The 16,378-nt window shown below is 44.4% G+C and overlaps 1 protein-coding gene across 3 annotated transcripts in view; it reads left to right on the top strand.

Moving 5' to 3' along the window:
* The window catches only part of fhod3b (formin homology 2 domain containing 3b), a 94,481-nt gene that overhangs the window by 74,903 nt on the left and 3,200 nt on the right, over positions 1 to 16,378 (top strand). The window contains exons 8-25 of one of the 3 annotated variants that reach the window (XM_037075444.1): positions 83 to 177; positions 703 to 846; positions 979 to 1,226; positions 4,052 to 4,117; positions 5,314 to 5,424; positions 5,593 to 5,727; positions 6,114 to 6,164; positions 7,003 to 7,193; positions 7,931 to 8,464; positions 8,552 to 9,486; positions 10,345 to 10,503; positions 11,209 to 11,391; positions 12,422 to 12,541; positions 13,385 to 13,546; positions 13,879 to 14,069; positions 14,243 to 14,435; positions 15,273 to 15,296; positions 15,885 to 16,071. In XM_037075444.1, the coding sequence (XP_036931339.1) occupies positions 83 to 177; positions 703 to 846; positions 979 to 1,226; positions 4,052 to 4,117; positions 5,314 to 5,424; positions 5,593 to 5,727; positions 6,114 to 6,164; positions 7,003 to 7,193; positions 7,931 to 8,464; positions 8,552 to 9,486; positions 10,345 to 10,503; positions 11,209 to 11,391; positions 12,422 to 12,541; positions 13,385 to 13,546; positions 13,879 to 14,069; positions 14,243 to 14,435; positions 15,273 to 15,296; positions 15,885 to 16,071 (3,729 nt within the window). The remainder of the gene's footprint in view (positions 1 to 82; positions 178 to 702; positions 847 to 978; positions 1,227 to 4,051; positions 4,118 to 5,313; positions 5,425 to 5,592; positions 5,728 to 6,113; positions 6,165 to 7,002; positions 7,194 to 7,930; positions 8,465 to 8,551; positions 9,487 to 10,344; positions 10,504 to 11,208; positions 11,392 to 12,421; positions 12,542 to 13,384; positions 13,547 to 13,878; positions 14,070 to 14,242; positions 14,436 to 15,272; positions 15,297 to 15,884; positions 16,072 to 16,378) is intronic. The other 2 variants (XM_037075446.1, XM_037075445.1) reach the window with 2 other exon arrangements.

Here is a 16,378-nt window from a genome sequence, read left to right as displayed (position 1 = left end):
ATAGAGGTAGATGTGTTTGTGTCTGTGTTTTTGCAGTTGTCTCATGATACGCAATGTGTTTGCATGTCCTTCGCCGCTGCAGGCACAAAGTTATGGTCGAACGTTATGGAGATCCTGGACGAGAAGGATGGAGTGGATACAGAACTGCTGGTGTATGCGATGACACTCATCAATAAGGTCAATTTTATTAACCTCTCATCTGCACTGCTGCTTTATAGGATTTTCTTCCATCTGTCTGTCAAATCTCATTTAAACATTGTGTTAAAATGTAATCAGGTTTTTACCTGGATAAGGAAAAAGTGTGTTAATGTGAGGACTGTCAAGCTGTCTAAAGGACGCCAGTGCAATCTGAACCACCGCTGTAGTTTACAGCAGCTACAACAAAAGAGTCTGTACAGTATCATTTATATAATGAACTTGTCCTGTTTTTTTACTGTGCACACAGAACATTTCATCTAATTACACTGTAGTCAAAATACAGACAGGTGCATTAAATAGTACAGGTTAAAGTTTATTTAGAGAGTATATCTGGTTACAGATTACAGTTCAATGCAAGGTTTACAGAAAACAACTTTACAATTTTACTCCCTTTCTTTCTCTCTTTACTGGACTTGTTTATTGTCTTTCGTCTCACAGTCAACTTAAAGTATAGCAGTGACAAGGTCGAACTCTTATCGTGCTTTTTGATTGAATGTGTTTCAGACTCTGGCAGGCCTCCCAGACCAGGACTCGTACTATGACATGGTAGACTGTCTGGAGGAGCAGGGCATTGAGGCCATGGCCCAGAGACACCTGAGCAGGAAGGGCACGGACCTCGACCTCGTAGAGCAGTTCAACATGTATGAGGTCAGGAACTACACGTCAGCACCACAAATATAACAACTAGTCGTTATGTCGTGTTAATGGGACATTGTTTCCAAAATTGAACACATTAACATGTTATTTATTCAGTTTTTCTCTGTGATGCCTTCAATCTAGATGACTCTCCGCCACGAGGACGGAGATGATGAAACGCAGCTGCCGCCGAGTGCCCGCAAGGACCGCCGAAGGGCCAGTGTCGGCGGCACCAATGAGAGGCGTGGCTTGGAGAGGAGACGCAGCCGCAGACATTCACTCCAGAACAGCAGAGGCCACGCGTCAGCCCCAGCATCACCCAGCAGCCCTCACACATACACAAACAGCTTCCTGCCCTTTGGTGGCCAACGCGTTGAAGACATCAGTGAAAGGTGAGGCAGAGGGACGAGTAACGGAAAAGTGGAAGACAATCAAAAGAAGAAACTTTATCTTTGCTCCGATTTTAGCCTGAACTTGGTCTGATCCTGGTTTTAAAAGGTTCAGCCAGGAGGGTTTGTTTTGATCTTGTATATATTTTAAACCCTGAGAGATAGCTCCAACTGAAATGGAATCACAATTATTCTCGAGTCCGTGGAGCATTTGTCTGATTCACAGGAAACAGCTTGACTGCAAGTGTTGTATCGTATTTCAGTCTTGGGGAGATCAGTCCATTCTGTCTCGAGTCAAAGCAGAAAATTTAATTATATAGTAATTTAAAGAAAGGCAAAAAGGAGACTGGTGCTGGAAAGTGACATTTAAATTAATTTTCCCACTGTCAAAGACATTCTCCTGCCGCCGATGGAAATAGGAAGCTTCTGTAAACACATGATATGAGCTATCTGCGCTCCGTCCCATGCTTCTTTCACTGCTAAACTCTGCAGTGCCATCTGTGTTATATACGACAAACCTTTGTGACAAACTCAAGAGGAGAAACTCAAGAGAAACCACAACTGATTCCAGCAAAAGGCAAATTTGCCATCGTATTTAATTGCACGGTAGCTCGGGCTGTTCCCTATAAACGTGCCAGAAAAACTTTCTGACAATTATTCCATTTTGTATTATAGGTCATACAGCAGAAGGCAAAAACTGGGCTTGATTTGATGCCTCAGTTTTTGTCTTTTTTAGATCACTACTGTTTACCGTCTCTGCTGGTTCAACGTGATTCAATCTCCTCTGATTAATAACAAGCTTATCCTAAGTAGCACATGCACCCATATTCCTGGTAGCGCTCAGGTTTTTAGGTGTACCTAAATTCAGTCCAGCAGGTCATATGATACCAGACTAGCCTCTTCCAGTTCAGCACAGGAAATCCAAGCCGCCTTTGAAGTCCACCGTTTTCCATATTGTTTAATGAAACCCAGACAACCAGGAGGGATCCAAATAGCCCACTGCCACAGACTCATGTGTGACGATGTATTCCAGACCATCAGTTCAAACACACAAGACATCTCCTAACGCTTGTTATTGAAGTGAATCTTGTTCTCATCAATTTTTTTGTTAATTATGTATTAACGTATTAACGTTGCCATAGATATACAGCTGTTTCTGTTGCCTGTGCTTACCCATTTCTTACATTTTGTCGTCAAAACCTACTAACTCTTGTCTCTACATTTATTCTTCTTCTGCCAGCTTGTTTCTAGTGTTTGGCATTTCTGTATGTTGTCTCTCTACTGGCTTGTCGCACGCTGTGTTTTCATACCGTCTTTGTCCAATGTGTCTTCCCTCTCGCCTGCCTACATCCTCCCTTTTCTCTCTCAATCCCCTCGACCCCTCCTCTCACCACAGAGAAGAGGAAGAGGAAGAAGAGGAGGAGGAGGAGGAGGGAGAGGAGGATGAGCAGGAGGAGGAAGAGGAGGAGGAGGAGGATGAGGACGAGGAAGAGGCAGATGATGAAAGTCATCCAGTCACTGAGTCCTCTAGTCAGGGCGCTCAAAGGTATTTTTAGGCCATTTAGGGTTTCCCGAGCAGTTTCCCCATTGTTTTCCTCATGTAGATTGGTAATTTTCCTCATTCCCGTTGGACTCTCTTGTATTTTGTCATCCTAGTGTGGCTCCAGCTGTAGCAGACACCCCTAGCATGTGTCTGAACTTAAAGTGTATGGCCAACATCCTCCCTAAAGCCAGTGACCCCGAAGGGCAGAGAAAATATGTCGGCGTCAAGGCCAGGTCGTCTTCTCCTGTGTCCGTCGCACCTAAAAAGAGGACCCTTAGTCCTTGGTGCGTTCCTCCCCGGCCCACCCGACTGTGTCTTCCCCCATTGTTCTGAGTCGAGTGCCAGGCTTTGCACGCCCTCAGTGTCAGTCCACCCCAGCCTCAACCCCAATTCCCTCCCCTCTGTCCAATTATTTGATCCAGAGCCAGGTGAGGGAGAGTGAGAAGGGCCAGGAGAGAAAAAAGGCCCCACAGGTAGAAGGACAGGAGCTTCAGTTCATCAACCCTTGTTACGCCTCACATCGTGTAAACACAACGTCCTCCCCATCACTGGTGTCTTTGTCTTTGTAGCTCACTGTACTCTCAGCAACGACACCTACAAGCATCATAACAGTGAAAGCAGATATAGTTTCCTCTAAAATGTAAAACATCTTTAAATTTTCTTCAAATCGTTCTTCTTAATTGTGTCCAATGAGCTTACCTGTAGTTTAGTTCCACTCTGCCTTCTTCGTCCATAAAAATGTTGTCCTGATCATAGCTGCCTGTGTTGCCCCATCAGATGCGGTTTATGTTGTTCTCTAAAGATGCACCAGTAAAAGGACACTTTATAATTACTTCTTTTTCTCGGTTGCTAGAAAACTTAATTTTGCAGAACGTTGACTAGTCATCTGTCTTCCATTGTGGCGCTCCACCACAGTTAACCGAAGACAAGTCAGTAAATGGATTCAAAGCTTTAAGGAATTCAAAGTATTGGCATGAGTCACGGTCACTGCCCCTTAGTTGAGAGATCTGTTCTCTTGATTCCATCTAAGCTTAATGATTCCCTGCTTTAGAGAGACTTTATAACAGTTTTATTTTTTTTCAGTTTACAGTGGTTTTATAGCTGAATCAGTAAGATAGGCTTAGACATTGTCTCGTCCCTGTCGGCTCTGTTTTTGTGTGCTTGCAGCCCTCCTACCTCCGACTGCTGCCTCACTTTCTTGTTTGTGTGACTAACGTTTGGTTATTTAATCTTTGGAGTGACCTACCTGTCTCTTAATCTCTTTTCTTCTCACTTCCATCTTCAGTCTTCAGACAGACATAAACAACTCTCCTACATCTTACTCTGCTAGAAAGCCCTGCTGGGCTGAAAGGTAAGGCCAGGTCAAGTGTAACAAGAGTGTGCGGGGATGAGATGCACAAACCCTTTTAATTAATGAGTTTGGACGCTGTGTAAAAAAAAATCATAAAACAGAATGTGGTAATTCCCTTTTTTTATACATACTACGCTGAAAACAGTACAAAAACAATATATTACAGGGAAACAACAATTTGGTAAAAGCAATTGGGTGGGGGGACACTTGATAGAACCATTGTCCATCAACACAGTTCATTTGCAACAGAGGTGGTGAAAGTACACTCAGTCTTCACTCAAGTAGAAGTTCAGATACTTGCGTGAATATAGACTTCTACTGGTTAAAGTAAAAATACTGATACAACTTCTCTACTCATGAGAAAGTAAGAAAGTGCAGGCTCTTAAATAAACTCAAAGTATAAAACTAGTCACAATCATATCATTGCAATTCAAAGACTGCTTAAGTTGGGCAGGATTTGTCCAAGCTGTTTCAGAAAAAGACAGCTGATTGTTGAGTCTCATTCCAATCCCAGGAATTCAAATACCAACATTTTGGGGTTGGTAAATAATCCATATTTTCCCTCAAGTACAGATACCTGAAGGAGAAATACTTTATTTCCCACCTCTGACTTGTAAATAAGTCTGAAGTCTTTTGGAATCAGAGCTGTTTGATCAGTGTTTTTTTGGACTACACATTAATAGTTTCAGGCAGGCAGAGTTATGTTGTTGAACACGAGCACAGCACTCACAGCTGAACGCCACCATGTTCCCAGCGACTGATTACATCATCTTTGTTAACTAGTTTTATTGACACGGCGAGGTGTTGTGCAACTGTTCTCGGACAAGCTGTGCATGACTTGCTGTCAGGTTTAACACAGCAGTTGCAAAGCCTCTGAGAGAAGAGAGCCGGCCTGGTGAAGAGGTCAGTTAATGAAAGACTGTATCCGTGTTCCGACATGAGCAATGCACCTGCAGGCACCCTTCAGAGTTTGATGGCATGCCATGTTCAGATGCCTAATAAGAAGTGCTTAAGTGTACTGTTCTTTTACTCAGCACAGTAATATCTCAGTATCAACTGTCCAACAGTATGACATTGGAATTCACCTCGCATCGCTTCACAGATTCTTGAAGTGATGTTCATCCTTCTTCCCTGTCTGTCAGTGGAAATATGTCTCCAGAGAGAACAAAGCACTTATTTTTCTCTTCTTTTCACAGAATCAGTGCCAATGGCACGCCGTACCCTGGCAGGCACCAGGCCCCTACATCACCCGTCCATCGCTTCACTAGTTCAGCAACCTCCGCACCAGACTCCAAACTGGTTGACAGGTCGGCACCGCAGCGCTTTCCACAGCTCATGCAGAACTTTGTGTGGATACGGTGGATGAACTATAACTCATCCCCTCTGCGAAGCGCCTGTTTGAACAAATGTACAAATTCCTCAGTTTATACATCCTGATAATGTTATCACATTTGCTCTTCCTCTTTGGCGTGTAGACCTGCGTTGGGAGGCTTGCTGACTTCATCCTACAGACAGCATCAGGAGTCTCTGGCTGCAGAGAGAGAGAGGAGGCGCCTGGAAAGAGAAGAACGTCTGCAGAGAATCGAAAGAGAAGAGAGGAACCGCTTTAAGTGAGTCTCGTCTTACCAATCAGACAAAACGCTGCAAGACTTCATGTCAGAGAGAATATATTCTTTGCTCCGTCCAGAAGGCAGCTTTACAGGTCATTTTTAGAGGTTGCTCACAAGTTGCTCCTGTCTTGACTTGAGAGATATTCAAAAATCTCCCATGAGTCTGATAATAGTTGAGCTGACTTTCTTTATGAGGATCATTAGATCTGTGACAGTATACGTTCTGTGTAATTGTTTGGTCCTAGCTTCTAATGATGCTCTGTTTGCTTTATTTGCACATTTCATTGCATTTTCTGTTAAGCAACCATCAGATGAATCCATGCATACTTATGACTACAGGTCCTAAATTACCTCTTTGTCACTCTGTTTCTGTCTTCTTGTCTCAGTCGAGATTCTGTAGACAAGAGGGAAGAAGCACGACAAGCCAGAGAGGAAAGGTGAGTTTACTTCATTTGAATTCACATGGATCCACAATAATGCTGCAGTTGTGAAGAAAGATCAAACAACTAACAAAAATCTGCGTTAGAATAGGTAGCAGATGTAAAGTCAGATGCACGCGGCCTCGGGCTGAATTATAGGTGTCGGAGCCCCTTTAGGCCTGCTCACCATTAAGACGTTCCAAAGTTAACAGGACAAGTGTGTAATTGTGTTTCGGCACAGATGTGCTCTGGTTATCTCCCTCTGACCGTGTCTCTGTGAAAGTGTGTGTGTACTCAACATAAATTATAGCTCTATCGCTCTCATGCCCTCAGTTTTTCCACCCCTGTGAACTATAGCATGCATCTCTGAGTTTTAAAGAACTTGTGAACTGAGATCAGGAATGCTAAACCACACTTTATCAAAAGAAGTATGTAATTTGCCATAATTTTTAATTTTCTAATAATTACCCAGGAATTAAACAGAGGTAACTAAAGATGTTTACTCAAGTACCGAGGTGCAATTTTTAGGAACTTTACTTGAGTATTTCCATTTTCTGCTAATTTATATGTTCACAGCACTTCATCCTGGAGGCAAATATTGTACTTTTTATTCCCACACATTACTTTTATAATATAGTCTTTGTAGGTGCTTCGCTGATTGCATTCTACGTCAGAGCCAAGTTAATTAAATTAATTCATTTTATTGGCAATCGTATCAAAATGCAGTAATAAGTAAACTGCTAAATATTGGAGCCCCTAATACCTGGAGCTTAAACAGTGATGTACGTAGTAGCAGATCAGGATGCACCCAAACCGCAGCTTGCAGATGTCTCAAAGCTGCGTTCTGTCTCTGCAGGTACAAGGCTGTGGAGAGGCTCGCTGCTGAGGAGTTCGAGCGAGAGCGTCCCAGAGTGCCGGCGAGAGGACGAACAGAGATCACTTTGTGTTTGAGTTCCAACCCTGCCAGCCGCACAGCATCCCGCTGCACCACACCTTCATCCATTATCTCACAGGAAGACGCCGCCGCCGCTGCACAGCAGACGTCAGGTAAACTGTGTTTGCCAACCATTTATTCACCATTAGTTTGAGAGTGATATAAGCATGAATGGAGTGTAACATCGGCTTAGAGAGCTGGCAGAGACAATACCGGCTGACAGTCCACCTGTCACACACACACACTGGGCTTAGCATTAACATTTCATGGGTGATTACTGGACTGAAATTAGATTCGGCTGCTCTTCTGTTGAAAGGAGTTATTGAAAATAACTGCTTGACTCAAGGAATAAGTGTCAAAATCAGTAAGTGAAACAGGGATATTGTAGGAAAGAAAACATTTTGAGTGTGTCCAAAGAGGCGCATGCATAATCATCGCATTGTCCTACTTTTGAAATGGCTTGAATGACATTCTGATTAAATAGCGTCGCTCTAATCTTATCTTTTGGCAGATATCTGATAGATAGATGTCTTTGGCAACTACTAAAAGTAAGATAAAACAAAAAGTAACACTCAGCCCCTCACATTGTTTTTTACAGTTATGTTCAGGGCCGTGGTAACAGAATATTATCATTGCTTTGTGAGTTACTTCTATAGTCTGGAAATGTACATTGAGTTTAGACAGTCTCTCAGCGCAATTATGGTCTGTCAGGAAGCAATTTCAAGCTGTTTTAATTATAAACAAAGAATGTTTCTGAAGTCTATCAGATAATATATAGACACATAACTGAAGTACTTAAAGTAACATTTTTTTCTTCGCAATGTTTTGCTTTCATCTTCCAATGTTCCAGGAACAGTTGACATCCCAGAGCCAAACCTTGACCCACAGACCAGGACCAAAAGTCCAGCGCCAGAATTAACAGTATCAGAACCTTCCCCCACGCCTCCTTCCGAGCCAGACGAGCAGCAGACTCAAATAGAGCCGCCTGCAGAGACAGAGGACGTTGTTGAGGCTCAGTCTGAGGAGAATGTGGTGGCGGAGCCGGTGTCAGACGAACAGTCGGCTATGGAGAAAGAGGAGAAGAGAGAGCTTGAGGAGCAGAGGCAGTGCACGGATGAGGCAGTGGTAGAGGAGCAGGTAGAAGAAGTGAAGGTAGGAGACGTGTCAGAGGTGGGAGAGCCCGATGCGGAGGTGAATGTCGAGTTAGAGGAGGAGCAGCCGATGGAAAGGGATGTAGAAGACAGTGTACTGCTGAGTGAGAAGGAGAGACAGAACGAGGAAGTGAATGAAAAGGACAACTGCTCCGCATCCAGCATCTCCTCCACGAGTAGCACTCTGGAGAGGGAGGAGCGGGAGGAGAAAGTCACCAACGACATCGAAGCAGGTATGACTGATGCTAATTTTACTCACTTATTTTGCTAATCAACTTGGTACGTTCCTTGTGATATCTAAATCGTTTGCGTGTCAACAGGCCAGTGGACCCCGTGCATTAAAGACACAGATGTGAATGACCAGTGCAACAAAATACTCAACAGCAAGCGCTTCATGCTGGACATGCTCTACTCTCAGAAGCCAACCAGCGGCGATGAAGGGAATGTAGCAGAAACGGAGAAAGAAACGTGCAAATGTGAGAAGGACGCGGAGGTCGGTGACTCCTCCGTGGCGAGCTTGGCCAGCAGGATCTCCACACTGGAGGCCCACAGACAGGCCAGGGAAGAAAATGTGAAAAAAATGGAGGTGGGACATCTCGACAACCAGGGCAGTGTACGAGCCGTGGCAGAGAAGTTTGGGGACTTGGTCAAAGGCCTGACGTCTCCAGCTGAGATAGAGGCCTTAAAAGAGCAGCAGCAGCAGCAGCAGCAGCAGAGCGACAAATCATCAACCGCTGGCACATCGTCGTCGCCGCCTAAGAAAGAGTCGGACCATATCTGGGATCAGCTGATGGCCGCGCCCAGGGAGCTGCGGATCAAAGAGATGGACTTCACAGACCTGAAGGACGAGGACGACATGGACATTTTAGATATGGACAGTATGATGGGGTCAAGTGACCTGATTCCACCACCTCCTCCTCCGCCATGCAGCACTGCCCTGCCACCACCTCCGCCCCTGTTCGGGTGCCCTCCTCCTCCGCCCCTGCTTGGCAAAATGATGCCCCCGCCTCCACCGTTCATGCCCCCCATCCCTCCGCCGTCCCCTCAGCTGAGTCGTGGGGAGGCGCCTCTCTTCCAGAAGAAGAAGAAGACCATCCGTCTGTTCTGGAATGAGGTGCGTCCCACGGACTGGCAGTGTAAGAGCCATAAATTCTGTAAGGAGTCCCTCTGGTCCAAACTGGAGCCGATTAAACTGGACACATCCAAGATGGAGCAGCTGTTCGAGTCCAAATCCAAGGAGCTGCCTGTCACAAAGGTAACTTAGTGTTTTTATTGCTGTTACAGTAGAACCATGCAGTAATACTATTTACTTTTGGAGTTTGTTTTGCAGTCCTGATTCGCCTCGCTTTCTCTCCCATGGCTGAGGATTTCCTGCTATCTGGCAACATGTCACAAAAAAGATAATTTGTGTGTTTAGTATTAAATCTGACCCGACTACTGTCACCCTGAGTGTCTCACCTCAATGATTTTGCACAGGATGGAGTAAGAATTTAAAAACCTGTTTCTTAGTAGTGAGTGGGAAGAGGCCACCACTCTGCACAGGCCCACTTCAAAGGAATGAGTTACTCACTACATACTGAAAATGATGAACAGTATCTCTGTCCATTCATTAATCTGTAGTTTTATTCATGCTCCCGTTTTTTATTTTAATGACCCCTCCTGTAGCACCACCCTGAGGTGACATTTTCTCAGATGACATCTCAGTGTTGCATATTGATATGTTCACCAGGGGAAAATCAGACAGGAGAATAGCATCAAACATGCTCTTCTTTTTGTGATAAAGGTGCATAGGTCAGGTGTTTCTATACAAATGTTGATTAGTGCATCTTTTAATTAAATGTCCCATATTTTAATTTTTTTTTTAAAAAAGCAGGTTAAATTGGTTTAATTGATATAGCAGGTCTGAAATGTTATATAAAAACTGCAAAAGTATCAAAAAGCTCAATCCACAGAGTAATGCTCACAGAAACTAAAACAAAGTGTTCTGGTCAACATCTTAAGTTTGAACCTGAAAATGAGCATGATAGTGGGAGCTCCAGGTACTGCTTCCACTACTCAGGATATATGATCTAATATCAGCGCTCAAACATCGATTTCTTGGCATCTCTCACAGAAGGCGGCTGTCGATGGCAAACGACAAGAAATCATAGTCCTGGATTCAAAACGCAGCAACGCTATAAACATCGGCTTGACTGTCTTACCTCCGCCCCGCACCATCAAGACCGCCATCCTCAACTTTGATGAGTACGCACTGAACAAGGAAGGCATCGAGGTAAGCACTTTTTTAAGAAATTCTGCCTTAAGACACAAACTGTATCTAAACTTGCTCTGTGTATTAAAAGTAAAAAGGTCCATCAAATAAAACCCATTTGAACTCGATGCGTCCAAAATAAACATGGATTTCTTGAATGATGTTTACTCAGCACCCCAAAATACACTGATGGATCTCCCCAAAAAACAAGATTTAACTCGTTTAGATGACCCACAATGTTGAGGTGCTCTCCTGTAATTAATCAAGGCGATGATTAAAGGTTAGCTCCACGTGCATAGTTTCAGCTCATTTTAAAAACCATACCTTGGACCTTTGAAGGACTTCACATCAGCAGATAATGATTAATGTTGTATCCCTTTAGTATTATATAACCTGCAGTTTTCAGAGCGTTCGCCTCAGCTTCACTGTCAGCAGCGAGGAGTATTCCTCTCCACCTTTTGTCTCTGGAGATATTTTCAGCCAGACAACAAAAGCGAGGTTGAAAGTTCAGGTGTCCCACATGTCTGTGGGAAATTTTGGAAACATCTCAGATGAACAGAGCTAGAACTGTCAGAATCATTTTGTTTCCTCTCCCTACCTGTGATTTACTCCCTGACATATTATGTAAAAAATTTCACTCAGGCACGACTCGGACAGACTTGATGGATGATCCAATAAGCCTCTTCCTTTCCCTTCCCTGCTCTCGTTCCCTCCTCCCTCTCCTAGAAAATCCTGACTATGATCCCCACAGAGGAGGAGAAGCAGAGGATCCAGGAGGCTCAGCTGGTCAACCCTGATATCCCCCTGGGCAGCGCTGAGCAGTTCCTTCTCACCCTCTCGTCCATCACAGAGCTGTCTGCTCGCCTGCAGCTGTGGGCATTCAAGATGGACTATGAGCTTGTTGAGAAGGTCAAGACAACGTTTCCAGTTTTGTCCACTTTAATCACATGCAGATATATCTCTACAGGCCTTCTCACAACATTTAATGGAATAGTACATTGTCTTTATGAATGGTTATTGAACCTACAGCCACTTAGCTTAGACTGGAATAAGAGGGAGTACCCAGCCTGGTAACAACAAGGTAACAAAACTAACTCACGGACACATCAAGATCTCGCTAAAATGGGGGATTGTGGGCCACAGTAACTGTAGATACTGGCAGACTAGCTGTCTTTCTGTCTTTGTGCTAAGCGACAATAAGCGATTGCTGGCTTTAGCCTCATACTTATCAAAGAGAGCAGTATCAATCTTCTCATTTCACTCTTGGTGAATAAACACTTTTTCCCCCAAATGTGAACTGTATTTGAACTATAAGCCGAAACAACTACACTACAGTTTCAACAGGACTGGTGACATCTTTTTCTTTTCAGCTCACACATTCTTCTTCCTTGTCGAAACCTGGCGCTCACTTAACCGCATTGCAACTCGAGCGACAGCAGCTTAGTCAGAGACTTTGGCACGTTATGCCGAAGACAGTTCAGAAACAAGACAGCGCACTGAAGAATCATTTCCTGTGTCTGGGTCTCGTGGTGACAGGTCCCGGGTCTTTTCCTTTTGATGGGAGAAGTGAACATGAGCAGACATTGTGACCGATTATTTTGCCTCGTAGTCACCGAAGTAAATATTCTTAACATTCTGACACTAAATGGGCATTTTGGGGAGAAACGAACCTGTCTCTGTCTCAGCATCTCACTCTAATGAGATCTAGAGGCTACAGCAGTTTGGTCACTTAAGGACATTTACCAAGCTTCACACATCGACGACCCACTGGAGCTACAAGGCTTTATACCACCTGTTACATATGCAGTCAGTCATATCTTCCAAAGACCTGTAAAAAGACTTTAATGTGTAAAAGTTCTCCTTTTAAAAATGTTTTGTACATTATCAAGGGATCGCCAGAGCAGAATGAGAATGATGCTTCATTTTCATCCTCTTTCAGGAGGTGGCCGAGCCTCTGCAGGACTTGAAGGAAGGGATGGACCAGTTAGAGAAAAACAAGACACTCCGCTACATCTTGACCACGTTGCTCGCAATAGGCAACTTCCTCAACAGCACCAACGTGAGTAGACTTCAAGACATATATGGCTCAGAGGCTCCTGCTTTTTCACTTTCTCTGCCCCTCTGTCTTTAACTCACTTCCTCCATTTCCTCCCACGCTCCTCCTCCTCCTCCTCCTCCTCCGTCTCCCCCTGCCAACATATTTATTTGGCAAGGATAACAGTGGACTCTATGTGTAGAAGAATGTGCTGCCTGACTCTCTGCACCAGACACTGTCCTTCTACAGTAAAAACGCTTGTCGAGGCCTCCGCTGAACCTGGCTCTGTCTGTCTGAGAGGAAGCGGGGAGGGCGTTTGTGTGATTGTGTGTTTTCTCGAAAAAAGCTTCAGTTTGTCTGGCCGCTTGTAAGTGAACTTGCATCTGTGTCTCGGTTTGTGACTTTCTGTGGCCTTGCCATCTGTGTGTATGTGTACCTCTGGGATATGAGGGCCCAAAAACTGCAGAAGGAAAACATAAGTCATCAACATCAAAACAAGTAGTTCCCGTAAATAATGGCCGCCTTTATTTTTTTGCAGTAAGCCATTTAAAACTGGCAGAAGAACAAGGTAGATCCTGTTGGGATTATGTCTTTCATGATACGTTCTGGCTTTTTTTTTCTTTAGCTGCTGTGGCGAGCGGAACAATCGGTCGGGGTCTGAAGTAGATTGTGGTTTCTGATAATCACCAGCGTAATGAATCTACATATCTATTCCAAGCACTCCACTGAGCCCCTTTTCTCCGACCGTGCCAAAAAGGAAACTCGGTGCAATTTGGACCCCGAGCTCAGGCTTTTTGATTTTTAATTTCAGACAGTTGTTTCCGTCCCACATTCTGACTCTGTTGCTGTGTGTGCATTCATCTCCAGGCTAAAGGCTTTGAGCTCAGCTACTTAGAGAAAGTCCCGGAGGTGAAGGACACGGTTCACAAGCAGTCGCTGCTGCACCACGTCTGCTCCATCGTGGTGGAGAAGTTCCCAGACAGCACTGACCTCTACTCTGAGATAGGAGCCGTCACCCGCCTGACCAAGGTTTACTTTTTAAAAACGCTCATTCAACACTTGATCAACAGTGAGACTTATTTTTTTTTTAGAATGTATTGATTAATCATTTAGTCTATAAAATTGTTGAACCAACAGTACAAAACCCAGAGATTATTCATTTAGTATCATAAATGACAAAGAAAAGCAGGAAGTCCTCGCATTTAAGAGGCGAGAACCAGCAACTGTTTGACATTTTTGCTTGAAAAATGACTTAATTGACTGACTTTCTTTTGATCAACTTATCAAATACATTTTTTAATATCCATTGAAAAGAGTCCTCAGCGGTCTGTGGTGAGCTCTTCCTGTGGTACTGTTGTCAGGTGGACTTTGATCAGCTCCAAGACAATCTGGCCCAGATGGAGCGAAGGTGCAAAGCATCATGGGATCACCTCAAGGTCATCGCGAAACATGAGATGAAACCGGCGTTGAAACAAAAAATGTCCGACTTCCTCAAAGACTGTGCCGAGAGGATCATCATTCTGAAGATAGTACATCGAAGGATAATCAACAGGTATGTTTGGATCAAACAAGGTGATCAGGTTTAACAATTCTTGGACTGGACTGTTTCTTCTACTTGTGTCAGTGGCATTACACATCTGTAATGTTTTGTTTTTGCACGTTTAAACCTCGTTTCTGCCAAAGGACTGCTGTACAGTGATGTGCCGTTTCTTTATACATCTGCAGGTTTCATGCCTTTCTTCTGTTCCTCGGCCATCCGGTATACGCGGTACGTGAGGTCAGCATTCATCGCTTTAGCAAGATCCTGAGCGAATTTGCCCTGGAGTATCGCACAACGAGAGAGCGCGTGCTGCAACAGAAACAGAAGAGGGCCAACCACCGAGAGAGGAACAAGACCAGGGGAAAAATGATAACAGATGTAAGTGCTCTTCACCACGAGTAGCGAGTCACACGGAACACTTTCTCCATTTCCTGATCCTCATCTCTGTTTGGTTTGTACTTATGAACAATATGAGCGATCCCTCGACTCTGGTTATATCTTTAATCTGGTTAAAGAGCCAAACGTGGACGTTTCTGACAGACACGGCATGCATTTGTGATGACATCAGCACAGTTCCTCGGTATTCACATGTGTAGGTTACTGTAACAACAATCAGTGAGTTGTTTTCAGTGTATCCCGTTCTGTAGCTGCAGCAGGCTAAGAAAGGCCAGAGCAAACACCTCCCTGCATGATTAAAATCCCTTAAACCCTGAGGAGTCGGCTGCTCAGAGCGGACTCCACAGCGAGCCTTGGCAGGGGCCCCTCTCTCTTCAAAGGGACCCTAATTCAATCACTGTGTGAAAATTCAAACCTTTGGATGTCCCTGAAGGAGAAATAACGAGGCCCACACCTTAACCACACTCTTAACAAAGATGTTCAGTGCAGCATGCCCCTCTGCTCCAGAGCTTGTACATATCTGCAATGTGTTTTTTATGTTACAGATTCACTTTCTTGTTGAGAGTTAGAGAAAATTAATTAAAAGTCTCATCTGTTCACGCAAAATGACTCTGTAACCGCTAAGCTAAGTCTCGCATTGAGGCCGAAGGCAGAGGGAAAAGGCCAGCGTTGCACTGGTGGTACAGTCAAACAGGATATAATTTGCTTATAAGTGAGATTTAGGCCACAGATATATGTCCTTAACCATGCGTTCACACTAATATATACTGTATTTACAACACGTTTTTTTTTCCCCTTCCACTCCCTTCATCTCTGTAGAGTGAGGATGACGATGACAGTGAGGTAACTGTGTGTGAAAACAATCGCATGGGACCTTTGTGTTGTGACTAATATCCAACCAGACGGTGTTTTTTTCCAAGTCTGAACAATAACTGGTGTGTTTACGATGATTAACAAAGGACAAGTCATTAGCAAGATTGACAGGTTTCTGTGCATGACCTCACACGAATGAGGAAGCTTTGACAGCGATGACAAGGTGAAAGAACGAAGGCGCTCGCATGATGTCAGCTGGAGTGTTGAGTGACTCTCACTAGGGGGAGTTGCTGCGGCTGCTTCCTGGTAGAAATGAATGGACCTCAGAGGGACTGGGAGCTGAACCCTTGCATTGCTGTCATGAGGATTTTCCTTTGTGTCACAGAATAAACAGCACTTTAAATGTGGAACTTCCAAGTTTCTGCAATGACTGATTGTTCTTATTTAGGCCTGAACGTTCTGTGTCACTGGTGAAGATTAACCTGTATGACAAGTTTGACATTTGAAGCTTTTCCTTTTTCCTTATTCTAAAAATACCAGAGCATGGTGCCGACTTCCACCGTCTCCTGCTAGTAAAATGTCAGATATTGTAATCCCTTGTCCTCCCCCCTCCCCTAGAGCGGTAAATTTGGCGGTGCCCCGTCAGAAGCACAGGAGAGCCAGCCTCAGGGTATCCAGTATGCTGAAGATGCAGCTGAACATGAGAACATGAAGGCCGTGCTGAAGAGCAGCCTGCAGGGCGGAGAGAGCGGGGCGTCCACGGTGCCCGGCCTCCGCACACGCACCAGAGCCAGCAGCACCCGAGGTCAGCCCCATAAACACGTTACACTGTTACAGCCCCTCCATAGCTTTTATATTAATATCACCACCCATCCAGTCCACTACATCCAGTCCGAGATTTGCACTCGTCTGTGGCCATAAATGCTCCAGGAAGCACAGCAGGAACATTTTATTTTACCTGAAGCTTTTGAGCTAGGCTTTGACCGCCAGACTGAAATATCACGACAGGTATACGATGGACTGCTGTGAAATTTTGCTCAGACATTCATGATTGCCAGATGATGAATCCTGCAGGCCTCTGGTGATCTCCTGACATCAACTCTTGTGGCACA

The sequence above is a fragment of the Acanthopagrus latus genome, chromosome 17 (genome assembly GCF_904848185.1).
Source record: "Acanthopagrus latus isolate v.2019 chromosome 17, fAcaLat1.1, whole genome shotgun sequence".
Lineage (NCBI taxonomy): Eukaryota > Metazoa > Chordata > Actinopteri > Spariformes > Sparidae > Acanthopagrus > Acanthopagrus latus.
This window is presented reverse-complemented; position numbering and strand designations above follow the sequence as displayed.